Genomic DNA, 27,609 nt, shown 5'->3' on the forward strand with positions numbered 1-27,609 from the left:
GTGAGTATTCCTATCTTCACTATCTGTTATTGTTGTAAAATAAGGTCTACATCTACTATTTCTTAATTTCTATGCTTCAGTGATAGTCGTATCTATCTCTCCTGTCGAATAGCCCCTATCTAAAAACTTTAAGTTCAAATTTGCAAGGGCTGCTTTAGCATCATCGTCCTTATTATATAGGCGCAAAACTAAATACTTGTCCTTTCAATGTATTTCTAGGGATATGCCTAGGATGCATACTTGTTTTGTGTAATAGTGCATTTTTCCTAGTAGGTTTTTGATAAATGCTACTGATAATTTCATTACAATCAGATTTTCTAACTTTAACATCAAGAAAATCAATTTCTAGATCTGAGCTATTATAAGTAAATCTTAAAAATTCAGTAGTACTGCGTAGATAATCTATAAAATTCTTGAGTTCATTATCATCTCCGTTCCATAACATAAAAACATCAACAAAACTGACGTACCACAATACTTGTCCAAAAAAGGGGTTGCTATCAGTAAATATAGACAGTTGTTCCCAGCACACCAGTGCCAAGCTGCACATGCAGTGCCCATAGCTACACCAACCTTTTGCAAATAAAATTAATTTTCAAATACACAGACATTATTTTCTAAAATAATCTCCAAAAGGCTGCATATTAATTGAATTTTCTTACTGTCACAACATCTATTCACTGTTAGAAATTCTTTAACTTTATCTATTCGCCATAAATTAGGTATACATGTAAACAATGATTCTATGTCCATGGTAACAAAAATAAAGTTACCTCTTTGTTCCAGAGTCATTACTCTATTATATAGACTTTCTAAAAACATCTTAGTATCTTGAAGAATAGAGTAGCATTCATCCAAAAAAAATGTAAGATTCCTTCTACAAAAATGGACAATGGTTCAGTGCACCAGCCAGTTCCGGATACGATAAGCAATGGAACATGTGATCATTGGATTGTCAGCTGACTTTATTGCATCTTCTATATAAGCTCTATTATGTAAAACTACTGTATCTGATGAAGCAACTAGTGTAGTTGTGAAAGCGCTAACCATTTTTATTTTTTCTATATTTTTGGTTTGAATAAACGTATGTTTGTGTGCTAACTTCATGCATTTTATTTTATTTTATGTATCTGTTCTATGCACCTTGTTTTTACCCTGAGTCATTCATTTTGTTTGGATTCTTTGTGATGAATGAAGGCGAGATGGAACAACTCACATGGAACGTTATGGTCAGTACATAACTTCTTTTTCCGTCTAGTGTGGATTTCTTTATTTTTGTCACAGTGAGTTAGTTTTAATTTATTTAGCTGTCTTGGAGCTTTTCGGTTGTATTATTGTATTTAATAATAATGTTACCACACAAATAAATGAACATAAACAATACAAAAGAAAAAATATGCACACTGCATTCAATAAAATAGCCTCTAACCTATCAAAAACATCTTTATCCATCTGAGTCAAATTCTAAGAACTCAAATCACATATTGATTTATATGAAAATTAATTAAGAAAGATTAACTTAAAAATGGGTAGCAGACAGACAATTGGAAAATGACACAGTAGTAAAATGGAATAGTTCCTAAAACACTAAAGAAAGTTAAATTACCCAAAAATGATAACCAATGCATCTATTACATATTATAAAATGGGATTCAAGGGCAGCTGCAGTACTCTAACTGCATTGCAGATGAGTGACCATATCATCCATGGTCAGCCTAGTAGGTGATTCAGATGTGCAAATCATTTGTCTTACACTGCACTTTCAGCAGAGTAGATCTACTAACTGTGACAGCGACCTTACTGTGGCTCAGAGTAAGGCATGACAAAAATGGCATGGAAAGGAATGGTACTTGTATCCCCAGGATGTACATATGTTTTATGACAAGTAGTGACTTCAACATTGTGTCAAATGTTTATTTGCTCTCAAAGATCGCATCATACCTTTTTCATTGCCTCTGGTTGATTTGACTTGTTATATGTAAAAACAATGTAGAAATGTATTATTTCTTTTTTGATAGGCAGAACATGGAATAGATCCATTGTGATAAATGTTCTACTCAGGTTAATAAATATAAATAAAATAAAATGAAATAAAATATAACTGCATATTCTCATCTGTTAGTGACAGTTCCTTTGCGCACACACACACATACAAGGACAAATGGTGTGTGACTGCCTCTAGAGGAGGGGGATGGACAAAGGCTCAGGGCTGTTGTTGGCCACCTGCAGGCAGAACACAGCTTCCAGATGACTGTTGAGAATGCCTGCCTCTCAGCCTGCAACATCTTTGGATATTACCTTGATTACTTTATTTTTTCTCAGACTGCTCTTTGCTTTACTTTTTTCCCTGCCTAAATGTCATTTACTGGGGGCTCCTCTGTCTTTTAGAAGACAACCACTCTAAGGGTTGAAACATGTCTTAAACAACAGTAGCAGACTTCTTCTTTTTTTTTTTTTTTGGTCTGTCTCCATATGTGCATTTATTTCCAACCTGAACAAAACTGGGCCCTGAAACTGGACACTTATAAAGGTCTCTTATATGTCTTTAGTAAAGCTGGTCAGTTGCAACTATTTATACTAGTGAGCAGCCATAGCAGATTCCATGTCCCTAAATTAACCTTTGGCAATGTTATGAGCTACACAAACCATGAGCTTTGTCATGGTGGATATAACTGATGATTGGGCGACAATCTCATTTTAGCAGGTTCATCAGGCAAATTTCTGGCAGTCTTTTAAATTCTGTCTTGTATCTTCCTTTGAAATTCTTTTAGATGAGCCATATTATTATATGTCCTTAAAGAGAATGTGGATGACACATATATGCACATATATGCACTTGCCTCAGTGGTCCACCAACCTGGACTCCTTAACTGGTGGGTGGACCGCAGAGTTCTGTGGGTATACAAGTCTTCCTTAAGCAGGTGCAGTCACCAAAGTATCCATCTGAGGAGTCTCTGACTAGAAACTCTGTTCTCCGGGAGGATACAATCCCCTTTTTTAAGTTCAGGGGCTACTGTATTCAGGTTCTTACAAGCAGTGTTGGTAGAACCTGAAGAATATTTGTGAATTGCAGGCACCACCAAGGACAAATGTTGGTAGATGGAAAAGTCTTCTGGAATGTCTAGTGCGGGGAAACATGGGTCAACTGGCCAGTCCTCTCACTGACACATCATCTTCAGGACTTCCCCAAATTTAATGTTATCAGGATGGGATGCAGGATAGCCCTTGACTTCCTCATTATCTAAATCCAAATCAGCTGTTGGGAATTCTATGGGACAGCTTACATGCTTCCTCTTGTTTGTAGCCTTCTTACACACAACTGTAGGTAGTAAGTCAGGAGAAGGGAAGACCTTCCTTTGAAATCTGAAATTGTCCAAAAAAACTGCTGAAATGTGTCAGTCACTTTGGCTGGAATGAAAACATGTGGGCTCTGCGAATCACCAAAATAAATATCCAGAGCAGTAGATAAAGTTAACACTGTTACAGGGTATGCACTGGGGGTAAATCAGTGCAAAGATGAGTAATGGCTCTAAACAGAAACAGCTGATAGCAACAACTGAAAACACAAGGCTCTATGTCAATGGTGAAGGCTTAAGGCCACAAACTGACTAAAACAAATTAGCTGTTGCAGTAATATTGATTATGTACTCAATGTTATTAGGTATTTGACCTGTCTGGCTGTTAGTATGATGCGCTTCTAATGAGTTGCTTTCTGTTGTCCAGTGTTTGAATCTCTCAGCTCTCCCATTTGCCTACTGTATGGCTCTGAGCATGTCACTTGACCAAACAGTATGCCTGGAAAATTGGGCTCCAGTCCTCAGTGGGCTCCTGGACTGCATGACTAGTAACTACTAATGTTTTAACCATACTTTGTAGAGTTACTCTGCCATAATAATGTTGGCTCATTATGCTTTGTTTGGACACATAAAAATGTATGGATATTTAATAATATTTTTTTAAAGTAAGAAAATAAATAATATTGCTGTCATCTGATGCTAGTGAGTTAAAGGAAACTTAATGCTTTTACAATGCTAGCAAAGAACATTTAGTATGGATAAGATATAAATAATCACCCCATCCTTATTAATTCTGTAAATAGAATAAGTCCTAGCTTACTTGTTCAGCAGAAGCTCACTAGCAGTCAGTTCATGTGTTGGAGGAACAAGCAGAGAGGGGTCTAACTTATCAGAGTGGCTTTCATCCGGACTTAAGACCATCAGTTGTTTCCCACCAGTAGAACTATCCTGAGAACCAAAGGAGAGTCGATCAAAGCTGACAGCTTTGCTGTAAGAAGGGGGAATTTCTGCATCACCATCTGTGCCATATGTTGGTCCATCTGTGTCCACTGCAGAGACAGGAAGTTCTGTCTCTGGGGTAAAATCTGTCTCCTTCGGCTCCATGAGGGTAAGTGGCACTTCGGATTCAACCTGAATTTCAGGATCAATAACTTCTTCCTCCTGTTCATCTTCTACTTCTTCAATTGTGTCTGTTGTCCCCTGACGAGAATACAGCATCGTACACTGTGTAGGTTCACTGTACAGGAAGGAAAAAGGAACAACAGTTTACATGATTCTCAGTATTATAATGATTGAGAATAAGGAAAAACAACATCTATGAAGAGGTAAACTTTAGTTCCATCAAGCATGTAAAAATGTCAAGCCCAGTGCTATACACATCTTCTGTGTCTGCATATATGTGTGTTTCTTCATCTTCTACCTCTGCCTACTACTTTTTATAATACTAGGATATATACTAAAACTACACAGACTTGCCTTCCTCTAGCTACATGCATACACATATATTTTACAATGTTATATATATATATATATATATATATATATATATATATATATATATTATATATATATATATATATATATATATATATATATATATATATATATGTGTGTGTGTGTGTGTTGTGTGTTTGTAAAGAATATATATGTTTACGTATAAACACTCCATATAACTGAACATTTGCAATTCTAGCTTTTAGCAGCAGACCATCCATTTCAGACAGTGATACCAGTATCAGCACTGACTGTGTAATTTTAGCAAAGACACTCAGAAATACCAATCTGCTATCAATTGCATCTGGATCTATCCCTGTCTGACCTTTCCTGTCTGACCTTTTGTCTGACCTTAGAGAAGAGGTGGAGAGAGGTAACAGGAAGGACAGTCCAACTGAAAGACAGAGCATCCACTTTCCACTTTGTGTGTGATGAAATGATTGTGATAAAACCCAAAAGCTGGTGGGTGGTTTAGTGGAGAAGGAGAGAACAGATCTATGTCTGTTCCCCCCACTGACACTGTCAATTTCTGAAATACATAGATCCAGTTTCCACTTGTGGGGGGATCCATGATTTGTCTAAAACATCTGCTAAGGAGTTCTGTGCTCCTGGCAGAAACCTGTTTGTTGTACCACATGACAGTTGTGTTGTGTGTTGTAGAATCAACACCCTGCTGAAGAAGACTCTCCTCCTTGAAAGCCAGCAATGCTAACTGGACTGCTAACATCTCCCTTCATGTTGATGTAGATGCTGTAGTCTGGCAGGCCACACTTGTCTTATCCACTTTCCCATTTAGATGAGCTCCCCAAGCAATGTCTGAGGCATCTTGTTAGTGACATTCCTGAGCCCACCACAAAAATCTCTTTTGAGGCAAGGTATTATTTGAATGACAGTGTCTAAATCCTGCAGTGCTGTGTGTCATACATTTTTGAGATACCATTGTAACTTCCTCATATGCAGTTGGCATTGGGAAAGCACCAGAATACAAGATGCCATGAACCCTAATGCTTGAAGGGTCTCTCTCTGCAGTCAGCATGACTGAATGAGATAGTTGATGGAAGTAAAGTGATAGACTTTTTGTTTGTCTTAAAAGGCTCTGCTGTATTCATTCTCACACCCAGAAAGCACATGTCTTGAGAGAGAGGGTACTAGACTTTTTTATTTCGCTCACAGAATATACTTAGCAGAGCTGCTTAGCTATATAGAATATTCCAGAGAGATCTTCTCTTCTCTTTTTTTGCCAGCAGTCAGTCCAGCAAGTAGTCAAATAGAATTGAAATTTTTGTTTGTAGCCTGAAGTAAAAGCTATCACTGAAGGAGATGTGAATGTGAAAGCGAAGCATATGAGAAAAGAAAAAGCAACAATGCTGATAAACTGAATCTGAGAATCTCCAGCTCGAAGACTACTTCCCTTAACTTAACTTAGCCTGATAGGCACATGAAGGTAGCTTCCTGAGATCTAAAGTTACCATCCAGTGATCTTTGCCCAGCAGGCCTGCACAGCAAACATTGCTTGCAAAGATTGCCCCACTTGTTCAGACATAACTAAAATAAATCCAAGTCTCTACAATCAATACCTCCGCCAAAGCATCCACCTTAGATTTCAATTGTGAAAGGAGATAATTTGATAACAGCAGAGCATGAAACTGACAATTCAACGCCTCATGGCTAGAGTGGAAGAAGTATACACTTTCTTAATTCCTAAGCCTTCCCCTAATAAAGCCTTCCCATTTATTTAAAGTGCTCCCTCCCTGAATGCAAGTCTGAAAAATAAAAAAAAAAAAATCAAGAGGAGCGGAAGAAGTGGCATCATCCACATCATCAGATCAGAAAGGATACTATACCAAATGCAAATTCATGAGAGAGAAGACTCCCCTGAACCCTGTTCAAAAACTGTCAAACTCTGGTTCCTCTAGGCCTCTTATCTGGGAGGGCCCATAGAACCTCTAATCATAGTAATCAAGCTGAAGTGGCCTAAAAAGAAGTTTTTTTGGCAAGAAGAGGAGGCTCTAACTACTTTGGGAGCTCAGGCCTAAAAACAGTATATACACAATGTGGTAATCCCTATGAGGTATTTGTTTCCCAAGAAATACAGTTTATCACTTTTTTCTGACATCGGTTAAATACTGAGGCAAGAAAAAAAATGTTGAACATCAAGTGGCTGGTAAGACAGGGACAAAAATCAAACCAATGCTACAATGCTATTGTATGCAAACAGCCTTGAAATGATGAATTCATATCGACAAGATTTCTAAATGAGTGATTACTGTAGTTGTACCAGTGGTGCTTGTGGATATGCCGGAACAAATAACTGTGAAATGTGTGAGATGACACCCATATGCACAGCGCTGCCACTCTACAGCAAAACATACTACAACTATTACTTACTTTTTTAATTCTTTTGTTAACCAGGTAAACCCACTAGATGCAAGATTCTTTTCAGGGGTGACAAAGAAACTGTAGGTTGGATGTGCATTCAAAATTCATAATATCGATACTACATTCACAATGAATTCTTATAAAGGAGCACAGCATTGAAATAATGCACCAGACAATATGATTGTTCCTGGGCTATGAGGCAGGAAAAATAATACCACTGCAACTACTACCAAGGAGTCTGTGAAAGTCTGCACTACCTATGGCTATGTGCTCTCAAAGTCCTTTTAGTCATCTTCTAGCAAAAATTCTAGAGGGCTTTGCTCATGCAGCTTAGAAGATTAGATGCATAGAATGCATAAAATCAGAGTATTGTAATATAATGTACTATGCAAATTAACCCATCATGACAAAGAATTGAGGTAATAGCATTTGTCATGTCATACAAGTATGATGCATTCTGGGTTATTATTAGAGTTGTCACTCTAACAATTGATTCTTAGTTGTTACAGAGCACTGGAGATAAATGTTAAAACTAATGCAAACTTTAAAGCTGGACTGTTTATTCTAGAAATGGCATATTAGCAGAAACATTATGTAAACATGTATATGTTCTCAGGGTTCACCAAGTCTTTGTAAATACAGTTTAAATTTGTTTTGACATAGCAGTGCTAAACAGGTCAGTGACTGAAAGTTCTGTGAAGGAATGTGATATTGTGATGTTTTGGAAAATAGAAAAAGTGAGCCGGCACATTTACAAGATGTTTTAATATAGATTATTGCAATGAATTAGTGTTGATAGAAATGCTAAGTGATTTATGTCTACCTCCTAATCTTCCATGAATAGAAACAAAATATGCAAGTTGCATGACAATGCTGTCATTTTTATCAGTTGGTCAATCGATTATCAGGACACTGTTATGCTGTTTTGCCAGTAACACAGCTCAGCCATTCTTAATTAATAAGCAGAACTGGAAAACAGGACTGCCGTCTTGTACTTCTGAGTTTTCATGCATTACATATTCATCTGCTTTACCTTAAGCAGGTGTCTGCTATCAAGATATTAAACAAAGAAGTAATACACAACAGTTCTAAAGATTTATATCACTTTTATTCTGCCAGTAAATAAAAGCAACAGCTAGTCAGACTGTTGAGTGCTTTTTGTAGAAAATAATGCCTTGCTGTTGAAAGTTGTCGAATAATTTGTGAAGAACTGCAAAGATTCAACCAAATATTACTATGTCTGTTGTTATTCATTTTTCTGCACTATTTTGTCACACCATTTTAAATAACACAGATGAAGGCAGGTTAGCAGGTCAGAAAAAGAACACAGGAATCATGTTTCTACTTTTGAATGCTGTGTATCTAAGGTCATTTCTAGATTATGAATAAGTTTAAAAACATGCTGGGTAGGTACCCTATATACACAACTGTAAATATTTCTAAATAATATGAATTATTTCCAGTTCTAGTAGCTACATGCCATCAAAATAATGTAGACTTTTGCTGTGTTTTTTTAATTCTGATTGAAGGTCCAGGTCATAGTTAAAAAAAGTGTCCCTAGACCAACACACCTACTTGTGTGATAATCAAACAGACAACCAAACAAACAAACAAATAAAAAACAATCTACATGCCTTTACTGTTAAGAGTAGAGCAGCTGGAATCTGCCATTTAACATTGGGTGTATTGTTTTAGCTATTGAGACAATAGAGTAGTCTTTCACCACTTTGCAAAATAACTAACTAACTAAATAAATAAATAAATAAATAGATAAAAATGTTTATATTTTAAAGAGAGGATATGTTGTTTGATGAAGTTTTGGAGCAAATACTGTTGGTTGTTTTTAGTCTGGTACATGTTCTATCACTGTCATCTGGTGAGACAAAAAAAATTCTAGTTCACATGTAGTATTGTAATCTCTCCCCATGTTTGCCATATGACTGAGTGGACTGACGAGATGAGGATGGACTATTTCATTAAACATTCTTGGAGGTCTGATAATCCATGGTGCTTCCCACAATGGATTTTCTGGCTTGGCCCTTTACCATCTAGTGTCTCCTTTAAGGATTCTTCTTAACACCTTATTGTAACTTGTACAAGCTTAGACCTGCTGCTGGTGAGGTTTTTGCAGCTGTGCCACTTTGACAAGGAGGGCCAGTTTTATTTTCCTTTTTTGTGCAGTAATTACGATGTCAGTGTTTCGATTGTTGATCATGTGGTGTCGGCTACGTGGGTGTCGGTGTTTTGCGCTGTCGTTCTTGTGTAGGTGATCTATATATATATATATATATATATATATATATATATATATATATATATATATATGTATATGTGTATTTTATATATATGTCTAAGACGTACATAGGTGTAGTGTGTGTGTGTGTGTATATATGTGTATATATATATATATATATATATATATATATATATATATATATATACACATATATACACACACACACACACACACACACACACACACACACACACACACACACACACACACACACACACACACACACACACACACACAACAAGTACTCCAGCACATAAAAACAGACAGTCTGTGACCCAGACCGGTTTCGCTGCATGGCGTCCTCAGTGAGTATCTCACAGCAACAATGACATGACCATTTAAATACATTTATATTTAAAGCAACAGTCAGCCAAACCCCCCATGTATAAAAATATACATACAACCAGACCAACCTAATTACCCCAAAGAATAATGATGAATACAAAAACAGAGCTTCATAAACAACTAAATATATGTATATAAAAAGCTGATATTAATTACCAGTGGCTATTAAGACCCAGTTTAAATAAAGCTCCCAAATTTACTATCCACATTCATTCCTTATTAGTCAGCAATTGATGTTTTTTATCTAAAGTAAAATGGTCCCCTTCAATTTTATCTAGACCCAAAAAACAAAATGGGCTGTATTATGTTGTATAATGTACTTGTATAATGCACTTCTAGTTAGTTTACATATGATATCTCTCAAATGTAATGCTATACGCTGTTTAAAAGCACACAATGTCTGTCCTATATAAAAGGAACCACATTGGCATACTGCCATATATATTATTCATTCACTCGAACATGTGATTAAATTTCTAATATCATAAACTTTGGATGTATTGACTGAGGTAAATGATTTAGCCTAGAAATGAGGTTGCAATATTTACAATGTCCACAAAAAGTGCTACCCACTAATACTTTTTTGTTCAGGCCCTTCCTATAATGTGGCCTTTTTCGTATGCCACAAAATACTGTGCCAATGTTTTACCTTTACGAAAACTATACCCACATCTATCACCCAACATAGATGCAAAAAAAGGATCAGATTTCAAAATGTGCCAATATTTGTATATAACCAACTGAATCCTAAATGTGTTGTTATCAAATGTAGTCACCAATGTAAGTTGATCCTGTCCTTCAGACTTCCTAACTTGGCCTTCATCTAGAAAACTCGATCTAGATGCAGCATGGGACTGTTCATATGCTTGTTGGATCATTGTTTCCTGATAGCCCCTAGCTCAGAATCTAGACCTGAGATGTTGGGCTTCCTCTACAAAATGGTTATCTGTGGTGCAGATATGACAAACTCTTTGAAACTGGGCTTTGGGGATGTTGTCTATAATATGCCCCGGGTGGCAGCTCGTGACGTGCAACAAGGAATTTTTACTAAAAGATTTCCAGTACAGACTTGTAATTATTGTCCCGCCTATAGTTTTTGTTACACTCACATCCAAAAAATCAATGGTAAACAAGTCTAACTTACCACTAAATGAGTATCATATTTATTGTTATTTAAATAACTCACAAATGCCTGACACCTATCCAAGCTACCATTCCATACTACCCAGCAATCGTCCAAGTATCTGCGCCACATAACCAATTCAGATGAAAAAAGATTGGTTACACTACAGATATATTGATATTCAAAATATCCCATAAAAAGGTCAGCATATATGGGGACAAATGTAGCCCCCATAGCTGTACCTTTAATTTGTAAGTACCGATCTTGCCCATGTACAAAAGCATTATGTTCTAATACCAGCCCCAACAAAGTTAGTAAAAACTCCATTTCTGTCTCATCAAAGATATCAGAATACTGCAGTCACTACTTAGTTGCTCTAATGCCCCCTTGATGTAGAATGCTGGTATATAGTACTTGTACATCTAAAGTCCCTAAATAGGCATTATTAGAAATTTGCAAATCACTCATAAGTTTCAAAAAGTGGTTACTATCCTTAATTCTAGCACATACAAATACCAATAGGGGTTTAAGTTTAAACTCAAGGTACTCAGAAAGAGGTTCAATAAGAGAACCTCTTCCAGCCACTATGGGATGCCCTGGAGGATGGGTAATAGATTTATGAATTTTAGGTGCTAAACAGAAATATTGTGGTTGGGGATCATCTACTCGTAATTCGGTCACTAACCTTTCAGAGAGGATACTTTGTTCCTTCGCTTGATGTAAAAAAATCTATAATATTCTTGAACCTACAGTTGGATCCAATGGAAGGTGACAATATAATATTACGTCTGACAAATGTCTATGACTTCCTGATTGTATTCCTGTTTTTCCCAAACCACTATAGCACCTGCCTTGTCTACCCCACTTACAACCAACCTATCATAGTGCTGTAAATGTCCCAAGGCTTTCTTTTCTCCTACTGTTAAATTGTGAGAATAATTCCTAAAAATATCCCCTTGATTGGCATGTAAATCTTGCAATAATAATTGCTGAAATACCTTGATGGACCCTTTAAAAGGAGGTTGAAACTTTGACTTCCTAAAAGTAAAGGAACCTCTGTCAGGTATCAGTGATGTGTGTATTCGCTGTGCAAAAAAAATATTTCAGTTAAGTAATCGGCAAAATTCTTTTATGTCTTTAACCACATCATATTGAGAGACAAAAAACGATGGCACAAATCCCAGTCCTTTATTTAACAATTGCAGTTCAGTTTCAGAAAAACAATAGTCTGTCAAATTCATCACCAACTGGTTTTCATCATTACTTCCAATGATGGACCCTTGCCCATCTATTGTGCCTGCAAACTGTGGATAAACATCCGTTCTACTTCTTCATTTCTTATGTGTACGGCCTACCCTTCTAAAGGGGGCTCTAGATCGTTTAGAAACAGGAGAATTTAAGGACAATAATTCCCCTGTATCAGTCTCAGTATCCGTATTTGAATACCCAGATGAGGCCTCAGAAGTACTTGGTGTGTGGTTGTTTTTTATCAAAATGCACCTAACCCTTTTCCTCTTAGATCTGTTAGTACCCTGTTTGTCCAAAAAACAAATGGCCCTCTTGTTTTTCTTCCATATGTATGCAGAATCGCTATTAAAGTCCTTCAAATCTCTTTGATATTTTATGGTTTTGCGTGTCTATAATTCTTGATCAAATTTTTCAGTCTCTGTTAAAAACATTGCATATTCTCAGCATAACCCTTTTGTGTAGAAAAATTCTTAATACGCTCATAACTTTCATTCAGTCTGGCCAATGACTCTGGTAACTGTTGTTCGTAATATTCAACTAACAACACAATGAACATATTCATGGACGTATGCTGTACCTGACACCATTTTGTCATGAATGTAGTATCATCGGCCCCTACCCCCAGTTCTATGTACACTCGCAGACCCCGTGGGGCTATTTTTGCTTGAGATATGCCTTTAGTAATTTACAATGCCAACCGTTAGAGCGTAACTTTTTTGTTATGTCCATAAGTAGCTTAAACTGTTGCTGCATATCCGTTGTCTCATGGCTGCCGTTGACTCACCTGTCATCATCCCCCACCGCGAATGATGAAAGATCATCTTTATCAGTCACCAAGTTGTCAAAAAACGTTTAAAATCATATTCAGTACACACACACACACACACACACACACACACACACACACACACACACACACACACACACACACACATCTGTATCTATACCTATATCTACATATATATATATATATATATATATATATATATATATATATATATATATATATATATATATATATATATATATATATATATATCATCTTTCGGCTGTTCCCGTTAGGGGTTGCCACAGCAGATCACATGTTTCCATTTCTTCCTGTTCTCTGCATCTTGCTCTGTCACACCAACCACCTGCATGTCCTCTCTCACCACATCCATAAACCTTATCTTAGGCCTTCCTCTTTTCCTGTTACCTGGTAGCTTCATCCTTAGCATCTTTTTCCCAATATACTCAGCATCCCTCCTGAGCACATGTCCAAACCAATGTAATTGTGCCTCTCTGGCTTTGTCTCCAAACCTTCCAACCTGGGCTGACCCTCTAATATACTTATTCCTAATCCTGTCCACTCTCGTCACACCCAGTGCAAATCTTAACATCTTTAATTCTGCCACATCCAGCTCAAACTCCTGCCTTTTTGTCAATGCCACTGTCTCCAATCCATATAACATAGCTGGTCTCACTACCCTCTTGTAGACCTTCTCTTTCACTTTTACAGATACTCATCTGTCACAAATCACTCCTGACGCTCTTCTCCACCCACTCCATCCTGCCTGTACTCTCTTCTTCACCTCTCTTCCACACTCTCCGTTACTTTGAACTATTGACCCCAAGTATTTAAACTCATTCACCTTTGCCACCTCTACTCCTTGCATCCTCACCATTCCTCTATCCTCCCTCTCATTCACACACATATATTCTGTCTTAGTCCTGCTGACCTTCATTCCTCTTCTCTCTAGAGCATATCTCCATCTCTCCAGGGTCTCCTCCACCTGTTCCCTACTCTCACTACAGATCACAATGTCATCTGCAAACATCATAGTCCACGGGGACTCCTGTCTGATCTCGTCTGTCAACCTGTCCATCACCATTGCAAATAAGAAAGGGCTCAGAGCTGATCCTTGATGTAACCCCATCTCCACCTTAAACACATCCGTCACTCCCACTGCAGACCTCACTGCTGTCACACTACCCTCGTACATATCCTGTACCACTCTTACATACTTTTCTGACACTCCTGACTTCCTCATACAATACCACAACTCCTCTCTAGGCACCCTGTCATATGCTTTCTCTAAGTCTACAAAAACACAATGCAACTCCTTCCGATATTCTCTGTACTTCTCCATCAACACTCTCAGAGCAAAGATAGCATCTGTAGTGCTCTTTCCTGGCATGAAACCATACTGCTGATCACTAATCATCACGTCCCTTCTTAACCTTGCTTCCACTACTCTTTCCCATAACTTTGTGCTGTGACTGATCAATTTAATCCCTCTGTAGTTACTACAGCTCTGCACATCACCCTTATTCTTAAAAAATCGGTACCAAAACACTTTTTCTCCATTCCTCAGGCATCCTCTCACTTTCTAAGATTTCATTAAAGAATCTGGTTAAAAACTCCACTGCCATTTCACCTAAACACCTCCATGCTGAAACTCAAATTAGTGTGCACTTTTCACTGAAAGCTGAATTCACTGAAAACTCAATTCACTGAAACACATTTCACTGAAAGTTATATATGGCCTTTTCCCCACTGTAGTGTGATCCTGGAGTTACTATATATAGTAAGGGGGGTGTGGGGGATGCTTGCAATTCCAATATATTATTCTTTTCCGAACATAATATATACTTAAAATATGTGGGGGACTATGCCCCCCCCACACCTCCCGATGTGGGGGGCAGGGCCCCCACAACCCCTTTACTATATATATATATATATATATATATATATATATATATATATACTAACTCCAGGGTCGCACTACAGTGTGGAAAAGGCCATATATAACTTTCAGTGAAATGTGTTTCAGTGAATTGAGTTTTCCATGAATTGTGCTTTCAGTGATTTGTGTTCAGTCATTTGAGTTTCAGTGAAATGTGCATTCAGTGAAATGTCCTAGACCCATATATATATATATATATATATATATATATATATATAAAATATATATATGTGTTTGTGTGTGTGTACAAGAATTTACTTCTAAGGCTTGAAGTTTCAAAGCTTCAAACTTCAAAAGGCCAAGACCCTGGACTCCCCCCACAACACCTGCTAAATAAATATACCAAGTCTGAGATCACGCTACAGTGAGGAAAACGGTAAATATACTATTCTGTGGTGTACGGTGATCACCATTCAGAATGTTCAAAGTTTTTAAATTGTGATCTTTTGGTCTCGGCCTTTTGAAGTTCTAAGTTTTGAAACCTCGAGTTTCTGAAGGGAATCTGTGCACATACAGCAACAAAAGGCTTAAGAATACAAGTTGTAGGAAACTGAGCTCTCCACCATTCTATGCACCTTTGAGGGTTACTCCCTTTTTAAGAGAGTTTACCAGCCAAAAAAAAAATAGGTCATGTTCTGTGACCTGTTATGGTGTGATAGAAAGCAACTAATTTACTGGAATCTGCAACATTAAAGGAAACAGGGTGTATATTAAATGTAACAAAGCATGACAAAACACCAGCATCAAAAAGACAAAAACGGGTGCACATTAAATGTAACAAAGTATGGCCAGTATGATATTTTCTGAATTGAGATCTTACAAGAGATTTGTTTTCCCCCTTACCCCTTGCAGAATATTTACTTTACCCCTTTATTCGATGAATACTGTCTTGTAGGCAGTAGGGTGGCTCATTACTGTTTAACCACACAGTTTTCTGGTGCAGATAATTCTTTCAAAGTGTGTGTAATATTTTTAACTTTTACTGGTATGATGCCATTACACAACAGCACTGATTACTTAAAGTTATGTTTTAATCACACACAATAAGTGCTTGAAGTTACCTTCTGAAGGCTTAACTTGAACGTACAGTACTGATTTTCAGGTACAACAAAGCCTGGTAATCCATTGGTACACAAAGATGAGACTAGTAATGGCAGCATAGAACAGCATGCAGAAGCAACAATGGAACCAAATTCCCTTAAACTTGTACACATCAAACTAGTAATGTGTTGCTTTATTCAGTAGTTCAATAAATAAGCATGCATGCTAAAACTAAAAAAGATTTCCAAGCAGCTTGTAAAGAACTTGCATCCCATGTGGCTTCCAAACAATACACATTAGCAATGGGTTATGTTTTTCCTTTGCCAGTCAGGAGATCCCTCTGAAGCCATCAGGCTGAGGCCTAGAAGCACAAGGAACATGCTTTCTATGACTCGTGCAGTATGTAAGAGAAACCTGATGGCATTCGGAGGCAGGTTCCTAGCTTCATGACAAATGAGCACACTAACTACTATGCTGGAGCTAGATGTCATTTTTCTGATCTGCTTGTGATTTTAATGGAAATTGTAAAAGCACTTCTACTACCATTTCAGGAGCTGGAACAATATATTAAGCCAGTTATTCAATAATCGCATATGTGTTGTAAAAAGCTATCTGTGCTATTGCACAACAATATTTAATCTGAAGATGAAAATATGACCTCTTGTGTTTGTTTTTAATGAACTTTCGATGCTACTTTTTCCTGGCTTTTACGTTGCCTTTGGTTGTGAAATCTCCAGAGTTCACATTTAACCAGCAGAAGCCTTAAGAACATTTCTAATTTCTATCAGAAATGTATGACAGTCATTCTATATGTCTGCATGGGCTGCTTTTTTGTACTTAACAGAAGAAACATGGAAAAAGGCAACTGTATTTTAATAGTGCACTGTCTTGTAATGGAGAACTACTCTGCCATAGTAAAACAGCACTGTAAATTCACAATGGAACTGAATAAACTTGGTAAAACATCAAATGCATCATACACTAAAATGAAATTCTGCATCACAGATACTCTGAATCCTTTATAATTTTACCTTGCAAATTATTTTTTAAATTCTTAGTAGAATTTCAACAAAATTATTGAAAGTTGCTATGAGATGATACTAAAACAAGTGATTCAAATAAATACTGAATAGAAAGCAGCAATATTAATTTGTTAGTTTTCTGAATGGTTAGAACTACTTGGGATGAATGGGGGTGCTTCTTTTTTTCAGTGACTTATTTAAAGGTACAAATAATGCAGGGAATGCTAACTGATTTGTAGTCAAGATGTGTTAGCTAGGCAGGTAGCTGTCAAGGTTAGAGTGTGGATGTAGATTGTGGTTGCAAGTTTGAATCTCATGTCCTCCAATCTGTATGAACCTGGCAGTTGGTTTAGCAGATTAAGCAGTTATTAATGAGCTGTTTCCTGTAGTTCAATGGTGCAATGTTTGATTCCCTTGGACTCCATTGCCTAAATGTGGGACTTGGGGCATGTCCCTTACCCAGACACTACTCCTGATCTGAGTCTGAAAAAAATCCATGGAGATCAGTGCTCTACCCCAGAAAACAAATACAAATAAAATAAAAAATAAACATATGATTTATTCTTTACAGGGCATAAGTAACATATCTTATGCAGACTGTCTCAAGGCCATATCCTACAGGCTGTTGAGGGGAGATCTATGCCTGGCATACAAGACATTGCCAGACCCCACTCGGATGGACCTCCTGCATATCTGCAAAATAAACAGCACCAAAATTATCAGTTCTAATGACTTAAACCTTGCCTGTGATATAAATAAGACCTGATGGAGAGACAGGTATATATCCCAGAGACTACCCCTTCTCTGGAACAGGCCCCCACCCATGTGAAGCAGAGCATGTCCCTAACCCAACTTAAGTGTAACTTGGGACAACTGAATGGGGAACAGGAAATTCATCCCTGATTTGGCATCTATGTCTCTAATGGACACAGGCAGCCTGTAAATAATTCATCTCCCAGACCCCTGCTTGTAATTGTTTCATCTCTCAAGCTCCTGCATAAAAATTATCAAGGGTACCAGAACTTGTCAGAGATTAGGGATGCATGGCTAGGCTTAAAAAGGGCCTTGTGGTTATTTGCCTAGTAAACACCTATAAACCCAACAGGGATTCAGATTCAAATTTCTATCTTTGCACTGTATATACTAACCCACTAACCCACTACACCATGCTGCAGGCATGCATTAGAGTCACAGTCTTTAATACTAGAAATAAACTTAGGAAAACCTGCAGACTGCCAAAAGAAAACATGCACGAATTAATGGAATGCATACATCTGGCTAAATATCGCTACAAAGCATGCATGAATTAAGCACCTTGATATTATACTGCCACTCTCAGCTGAGGAGGAGGACATGTCCATGCTGTACATTTTACGAAGCCTAGGTCGAGCACGCTCACTTGTTTTAGGAACAGTGTCAGGTCCATCTAAATCATCTAGAGTTGACTGCCGTGAGAAGAGCATGGTGGCTTCGGTGTAGCAGCTAGCAGCATAACACAAATGGTTACAATGGGACAGTTACAATGGAACCAGATAATGTGGTCACCAACAACAAAACATGATGATGATGATGACAATAACAATAAAGATGATGATGATGAAGCTAATGTTAATAATAATAACAATAATAATAATAACAAAGGCTTGAAACACAACAAAAGCAGCTGCAAAAGAGGTTTTTAATGAAGCACACACTTCTAAAGAGCAGATAATAAAGTCTTCATACAAAGAAAAAGGACTAGCAATTAATGAGTATAGTATTTATATTCATATACCTGCAAACCTCTTTAATATTACATGACATACATGAAACAGATGGCCAGTTTGGAATCTGTAAAATACTTAATAAGTTATTTACTCTATTCAGGTGTCCTGTTATTTTCAGGATGGTATTCAGGGAACCATCAAATACTTCATAAATATTCTTACATAATACTGAAATTATCTTGTTCTAACAAAAACAGAGAAACAAATTAAAGTTTCAAGATCATTAATTTATATCCCTGACTTCCAGAATACTGATACTAACTCTAATGCAAAAGCGGTAAAGCTGTAAAACTGTCTGAAGTTAATTTGTTTCAATATGCCCTTGTAACTAGGTTCTTATAAAATGGAATAAGTGAATCGTTCACACAATAATATTTCACACTATTTATCCAAAACAGTAGTAGCCTTGGGGCTAAAACATTGACCTAAGGTTATGTGGATGGTGTTAAGGGGCAGGATTTGACAACGACTTTAACTGATGAGAATGTTGATGGATAGGTCCCCTTTAACCACTGTTGAAAATTACCAAAAGCAACAGCATGCAATAAATTCACACCATAATCAAACTTATATATATATATATATATATATATATATATATATATATATATATATATATATGTAAAACATTTCTATTATGTATATATAAATTATGTACACACACACACACACACACACACACACACACACACACACACACACACACACACACACAAAAATGCGTGCCTCACTTTTCTGCGTCTGGACTATGGATTTTGAAAAATAATCAGTGTTTTGTGTGTGAACATTTGTTTCATGTATGCAGACCATGATACTGTTCTGAAGAAAAAAAATGAGTGGGACTGGTACTTTTTAATTATAATACATATATATTTAATTTATAGTAAACCATTGATCGTGAGATAATAAAAAGCATCTACAGTTGCTATTTATGTCCATATGGAATATTCATATTAATATATTTTTTTCATGATGAAAGTTTCAGAATATTTAAAATATTTGTCATGGACTCTGTAGTTGCACAGTTTTGTTGTGGAAGGTGATTTTCCAACTATTTCCGGTCAAGAACTATTTCCCTTTTGCTGATTATCATTCAGACTGCATCTTTATCTTCAACATTGCCCTCATTTCCCAAATCTCTGGATAAAGATCAGGAATTATTTACTACCACGCTCCATGCAGCTGGGACCCACTGAGAATGCATACAGAAAAAGGCTGTGACTTGGATGGGTGAATAAGGAAGTGTGCAACCTTAAGATGCATTGGGTTTTTTCTTGGGGAACAACATCTGGGAGATTACCAAACAGCAAGTCAGCACAACTGCAGCATACTGATCAAGGCCCAAAAAGAGCAACGATGAAGGAGGGTAAAAGGGACTACTTGTAGAAATTGGAGGCAACAGCATTGAAAGATCCAAGAAAATTCTGTGTAGGCGTCAAATGTCTGCATCATGGCTATAACACTGGATGCATGCAACACAAATATACTCTTGTTCTGGTTTCTGAAGTTATTAGGGGTAATGCCTTCAATATCTAGTTTTCTGATTCTGGCAGCCATCTTACCCAGTAGTCCCATATTTACCCATTCTTCTATCACTCTAACCAAAACAACTCAGTTTATGCCCTCACTACAGTTAAGTCATATCATAATTGTAGATATCACAACATTGGCACTATTCAGCATTTATCAATGGGAACCATGCATATGGCTTTAAGAATGTCTGCAAACACAATAAGCCCCTCCCACTTATATTAAGAACACAGCAATGATGAAAGGCATATGTTCTTATTGTGGAACGTTAAGGGCTAATTAAACGTAACACAGGCAACTTCCACCTTGTTTCTTTCACCCATTGGTTGAGGTGCTGGAAATAGTGATCCAGAAACAGGTTCTGGATTAAGGATGCTGGTAACATTTTTACTTTATTATTACTAAACATTTTGGTACTCTCTCAGTTTTGGTGAATTGCTTAAAAGCTTTTTGTTCCTGCTTCTTTGGTAAAGTATGGCACAATATAGAGCTATCTAACACTGCACAAGAACATTATTCATTTATGTTCTCATTCTCCAGTTTCCCACTTAATGCAATGCAAGATCTTGAGGAACAGGAACCCAGTGGGTACAAAGCTGTGAACTAATGCTGAACAGGACATTCCTACAGCTAATATGTTAATTGTAAGCTAAAGACCACCAAAGCCTTTACAAGTCTATCTATGCAACCCAACCCAGTTTTGTCCCTGAGTTCCTAGGTGGGGTATGTTACTAAAGGAGAGAGCTAAGGGGTATGTGGGGGGGGGGGTTGTTGGTAATTAATTTACTTACTGTTGATCTCTGTCCAACAGAGACTTGAGGACCAGACTGGGGGGTGTATTTCCCATCCAATGATCAAGGTTTTGTTTGAATAGGTTCATTGATGAACTGTGTTTTGTGTAAATGAGTTTATTACATAGTGCAGGGATCCTTTGAGACACATATTTTCTTATTATTTTGGCCACATGTTGGTTGAAAGCCAGATTATTGTTTACATATGTTCCATGATCCCTATCGTATAATCTCTTAGGGGTGTTTTATCGGTGGAGAAGTTAGTTTGGGTGGATAATTTCCCAAAGGGCACTATAATGCATTTCTTCATGTTGCATTTTAATCTGTGGCTTTGGCACTGGCCATTTATTTGTAATAGACCCACTTGTAGGATGTTGGTGTTGTGGAGAAATCTATGATAGCTCCCAAGTTACAGTCATCTGTGAACCTGGTGAGCCAGAGTCCTTTGACATTAGCCTTGACTTCAGAGAAGTAGATGCCAGACAATAATGGGCCCAGCATGGATCCCCGGGGTACTCCATTGGTGACTAGTCTCCTGGTGGAGGTGGTCTCACTAATCTTGAATTCTTGGGTCCTATCTGTGTGTCAGTCAGCAATTCAGCAAGTTAGGCAATGATTTATGCTATGTTTTGAGAGTTTATCAATAACACATTGAGTAGAGTATTGTACTGAACACCCTGGCCAGGTCAGGAAGATGGTATACACCATTTTCCCCACATCTGTAGTCTTGGTGACTCTCTCAAAGAAGTCAACAAGGTTGAGTAGGCAAGAACATCCCCTAACAAAGTTAAACTGAGATGGGTCCAGTGTCTAATGGATGCCAGTGTCCTTGACCATTTCCATAATAATTCATTCCATGGAATTGTTTATTAGACTTGTCAAGAGTGATGGGCTTGCAGTTCAGGGGGGTCAGCTGATGATCCACTCTTATGAAGAGGGATGACCACTGCGGTCCTCTATTCACCAGGCACATAACCTATTGGGGATATTACCCAGGCCCACTGAGGAAGTGTTTTTGGCCTTAGCGAGTGCCACCAGGAGCTGCTAAGTGTTTATAGTTGTCGGGGATATGCTAGAAGGGATTTCACTGGGGGTAGTGAGGGGAGGGGCAGTGAAGTTAGAGTTAAATTTATCAGCCAGTAGATTCGTTATATAACTTTGATTATGAAGGTTGTGCATTTACCACCAGTTTGGCACACTGCTGAGTGTTACCCTTAAAGTTCCTGACAGAACTGAAGAATACTTTGTGATTGTCCATATCCTTTGAGGCTATCCTGACCTTGTAATTGGCCTTTTGGGACTTTATTAGACCTCTTAGTTTCTTGTTTAGTTGAAAAAGAGAGCTTGTATATCTGTGAGAATTGCTCTTTCTGATTTTGGACTTGACTTTTTTCTTTTGTTATATACCCAGTTAAGGTAAGGATTCAACCACTGGATTTTGTTTTTTGGTGACAGACAGGCTTATTTCTGGTAGGTATGGCACCCTGAATGCAGCCATTTAGAAGTTTGTAAAGGATGTATGTAAGTATTTCTGCATAGCTAGCTGTGTTCTCCGGGATTGGGAGAGCCAAGGATTCAACCACTGGATTTTGTTTTTTGGTGACAGACGGGCTTATTTCTGGTAGGTATGGCACCCTGAATGCAGCCATTTAGAAGTTTGTAAAGGATGTATGTAAGTATTTCTGCATAGCTAGCTGTGTTCTCCGGGATTGGGAGAGCCAAGAATTTCACTTAATATGATGTAGTCTGCTTTAGAATCATTCCTAATTGTTATGGATTTAGCTGGGTTTTCCAAGTACTTTTTATTTCAAGGGAGATATCTTTGTGGTCTGACCTCACCAATGAGGATGTGACCGGGGGGGGGGGGGCAATGCTCTCCCATGTTGGTGTGTACTATGTCGAATATGTTTGATCCTCTGGTTGGAGTGCGCACAACCTGTTCCATAGATGGTGACCTCTAGCTAGCCGTGATATGGAAAGGGACATTATCTATGGTGACTTGCACATGGACGAGCTCCATGGTATTATCCTGTTTAACCAACCTGGAGGTATGTTTGTTGCTAACACAAATTGACAGCCCTCCATCTTTGGCCCCAGTCTGTGTTGTTGGTGTAAATGTGTGGAAAGCTATGCAGCCTTGTACTGCCAGAGTACTTTCTACAGCTTTAAACCAGGTCTTGATCACAACACAGATGTTTATATTCTCCAGAGAGAGGAGTTCTTGAAGGGTATGGAGTTTGTTGTTTAGGCTCTTAGCATTGAACAGTAACACATTAAAGCTGCTTTGAAACTTTTTCACTCTGATGGTAGTTTTGCCATTTTGCTTTTGATGTGTACTTTAGTGATTCCTGATGATCTTTCTGTTTGATAGCTTAGGAGGTCTTTGAAGTTTGGAAAGGTTTCTTTTAAGTGTCTCGGCATAAGAAGGTCTATATATGTCTGGTGACCAGTATGTGTGAAGGATGTAGTGTGCGTGTGTGTGCATGTGTGTTCTTGACAAACTTGTTTGTAAGTGAGATGCGCATCTCTTGCATACTGTATTAGTCTCTTTCAGGACTAAACGATTACCAGATTCATAGGGTCATAGGTTCATAGGCTGGTACTAGGCTATTGGCCCTAGGGCCTATACAAGCCTAGCCATAACAATTCCCTGGCTATTTCTTCCCACACTATTTACTTCCCTGGACCCCTGTCTAGCAGGGTGAATGACGTGATCCCCGGGGTGAATTTCTTGTCTCCCATCCAATCATCAAGGTTCCTTTTGAAGAGGGCCAAAGAGGCGCTCTGCTTGATATGTATGGGCAGTCTGTTCCAGAGTCTGGGGAGTCTCTGGATCAGGAACCTATCCCTCCAGCATGTTTTGTTTATTGTGATGACAAGGTATAGATCCCTGGAGTGTGTGGCTCTGAGGGACTGGGATTTCTTTAAGTGTAGCATGTCCAACTGCTCTGGGTTTGACATGGCCTTTATGTTAAGCAGAGATTGCCTATGAGTAGACAATATGCAACAGAGTATAGCTGGAGTTTTTTTAGATGGTCAGCATAGGGCATCTGCTTTAGGCCTGTCATTCTTTTAGTGAGCTATTTCTGCGGCCTTTCCAGTTGTTGCAGATGTCTTGAGCGGTACATACCAAATGGGGCATTGTATTCTATAATGGGTCTAATGAGGGATGACTACAGTGGGACAATGACCTCATTTTTTCTGGATGAAAAGCCCTAAGTGATGAGGTGAGCCACATAGAAGGATTTCCTGACTGTTGTGGCAATGTGGTTATCGAAGTTGAGACCACTGTCCACCTGTGTCCCTAAGTCTCTTATCACACTTTTGGTGTTTAGTGTACTGCCAACTATGTTATAATTAATGGGGTACATGTTTTTTCACAAAGGGGATAACTACACATTTCTTGGCATTGAGCTTGAGCCCATGGCTCTGGCACCAAACATCTGTTTCTGTAAGGCCATTTTGTAGAATATGCACATCATTTGGTGATTCAATAATGGCTCCCAGTTTGCATTCATCTGTGAACTTTGTTAGCCACAGTCCCTTAGTGTTGGCCTGTACTTCAGAGAAGTTGATGCCAAACAAGAGCGGTTCCAGAACTGAAACCTGAGGTACTCCACTTGTCACTTGTCTGGTGCTGGATTTGTAGAGTCAGCTACTTTTACAGTGTGGGTTCTGTCAGTAAGCCAGTTGGCAACCCATCGAGTGATGTAGGGATTAATGCCTAGGTTAGTAAGTTTTTCTATGATTCCAGAGTGGGGGATGGTGTTGAAGGCCTTGGTGAGGTCTAGATAGGCTGTATGGACCACCTTACCCTTGTCCGCAGCTCTGGAGACTGGCTCAAAGAAGTAAATCAGGTTCAGGAGACAGGATTGGCCCTTCACAAACCCAAACTGCATGTGGTCCATTGTTTGAAGGTTGCCAATGTCTTTGTTTATAAGTTCCATGGTAATACGTTCCAATAGCCTTGGAGATCAGGCTCGTCAGACTGATGGGGAAGTAGTTCCCGGGATTCAAGGTGGATCCCCCACTTGTGGAGTGGGATAACTGTAGCTGTGCACCACTCAGTGGGCATGAAGCCTGAGGTGAGGCTATGATTAAACAGGCCACTTAGGTGAAATGTCAGTTCATTTTGTAGTTCATGTAGTACACAGCCTGGGATGTCATCTGGTCCCATGGATGCTGTATTCTCAGCTTTGGAGAGTGTGTTTTTTACCTGTGTGGCCATTATTACTGGAATTTGGCAATCTTTTGGACATTGAGATGGGCTCTTTAGGGGGTGAGAGGGGGGGTGAAGTTTGCACTGAATCAATCTGCCAAGATATTGGCAATATCCTTGGGATCAGTATATTTAATGCTGTTGTAGCTCAGAGCAGATCTGAGCATTGCCATTTAGATTCTTGACATAGCTATAGAGTGCCTTGTGGTTGTCTTTGGAATCTTTGGCAATTTTATTTTCATAACTAGCTTTGGAGGATTTTATGAGGGATCTCAGCTTCTTACTGAGGCTTGTAAGTAAGTTTTTTGCATCCTGGGATTTTCTTCTTTTCTGCAACAGTTTCTTCCTTTTGTTGTAAAGTTTGTTTATGGCAAGGGACCACCAGATTGTCTTCCTTTTTTTGCAGGAGAGCATCTTAGTTCTATTGGGGATGGCACGATTCATGCATGAGTGGATGTACTCGTACAGTGCCTTAGTGTAGGATTCAGCAGACAAACTTTCAGTTCCCGTCTGCATGGGTGTCATGAAGCTTGTCACTTCTGACTTGAGTAGCATGAAGTTGGCTTTGGAGAAGTTTTTTACAGAGATTTCCTTACTGGGGGGTAGGGTGGGGGTGGGATGTGGATGTCAAGGGTGATTAGCTTATGGTCAGACCTGACCAATGAGGGGGTGACCATAGGTGTGGAGCATCAATTTCCCATGTTGGTAATGACCAGGTCTAAGATATTGGAGCCCCTGGTGGGACTAAGGATTAGTTGATCCAGGGCATTAGAATTTATGAATTTCAAGAATCGTTGGGCAAAGGTGTTGGTACACAAGTAGTTTTCCCAGTTAATGGCAGGGTAGATGAAATCACCCAGTATTAGGGTGTCTGGTTGTATCTCAATATTTTCCAGTATGTTTAGAAAGGTGTATTGAGAATCTTGGGGCATGGTGGGGGAGCTGTAGCAAGCTACAATTTGAATTGCAGTCTTACCTAGTGTTAGTTGCACCTGTAGAATTTCAGATGCATTGTGTTGGGCAACTAGCCTGGTGTTGTGAGTATCCTTGGTGAATATGGACATTCCTCCACCTTTAGTGTTTCGGTCCTGGTTTGGTGGCCTAAAAGTGTGGTAGGAGTTGTAGCCTGATCTTGCAGGGGTGCTCTCTGGAGCCTTGAACCAGGTCTCAGTTACTGCACAGATACTGATGTTCTCCATTTTTAGGAGTGCCTCGAGAGAGTGCATTTTGAGGTTTAGACTTCTACCATTGAGTAGCATTACCTTCAGAATTTGCATGCTTGTACCTGTTATGGTGGTGGTTTTGTCCTTTGAACTTTGCCTAAAAAAGGCATTATAGGGGTGGCAAGAGCCTAAGCCAGTAGCCTAAATCCCAGGGGCGACAGGTGCAGACTATATATGGCAAAGCATCGTGGTCTGTCGATCATGTCATCCCAGGCAGACAGATACTGGATCCCCTTTGAATGACATCAGAAGCTTGGCCAATTGTTTAAGTCAATCATTTTGTCCTTATACTGTGGTATCATTCTGGGTGAAGGCAGGATGCTACTCAGGGCTAGGGTCATACCTGCCTGGGCCACATGATCCGAGAGCTCTTCCATGTCTCTTTTCATGTAGTCCAGGGAGGTACATCTCAAGTCATTCACTCCAGCATGGACAATGACAGAGTCATATTTGTACTTGTTGTGGAGTGACTTGAGTGCATGCGTTATGTGGCAGATCCTGGCACCCGACAGGCAGCTGACTTCAATCTTCTCCTTGTTCAGCATGGTGAGTGGGACATCAATGTGCCTGACTATTGAGTCACCTATGACTAAAGTGTTGGGTATGTTGTCTTGCATTAGGGGCTGTTGTTGGGTGGCACACTGGTGTTGTGAGCTATGTGACACTTTGGGTTGTGACTGGTGTTTGTTTGGATTTCAGCTTCAGAAGTCCTTTTTGCTTGGGCAGGATAATGTTAAGGGCCTCCACATATGTGGGTTTAGTGTTGGTGGTGCGGGTTTAGAAGGGCTATGTGTTGCTTGAGGTGTAGTGTGGGTATTAACCTTCACCTCTTGACTGTCTAGCACAATCTTGGGTGGAGAGAGTTTGCTTCCAGTTTGGCTATATAAGTGCATCTCTCACAGGTTGTAGTAGGAGGAGAGGGTTGTCTGTGTACATGAGGCAATTGCTGCATTGCCCCAGTATGCCCAGATTCACCAGCTGGACAGGAGAAATCACTGGAAGCTGACCCTTGGACATGCCTAGTTTGGTGCTTTTTTTTGTAAAGTACAAGAACTGTTTTCCCTTACCTTACCAAGGTTCTTTTCAATTACAGGCTGTTAGTGCCTATGA

At 38.7% G+C, this 27,609-nt stretch overlaps 1 protein-coding gene across 1 annotated transcript in view; it reads right to left on the reverse strand.

Moving 5' to 3' along the window:
* Window positions 1-27,609, reverse strand: part of PIEZO2 (piezo type mechanosensitive ion channel component 2) — a gene marked incomplete in the record, with an annotated part of 2,710,318 nt that overhangs the window by 437,961 nt on the left and 2,244,748 nt on the right. Inside the window, 2 exon segments of the mRNA XM_044067359.1 lie at window positions 4,117-4,533; window positions 18,285-18,452. Of these exon segments, the coding sequence (XP_043923294.1) occupies window positions 4,117-4,533; window positions 18,285-18,452 (585 nt within the window).

The sequence above is a fragment of the Protopterus annectens genome, chromosome 3.part1, assembly GCF_019279795.1.
Source record: "Protopterus annectens isolate FY-2018-M chromosome 3.part1, PAN1.0, whole genome shotgun sequence".
Lineage (NCBI taxonomy): Eukaryota > Metazoa > Chordata > Ceratodontiformes > Protopteridae > Protopterus > Protopterus annectens.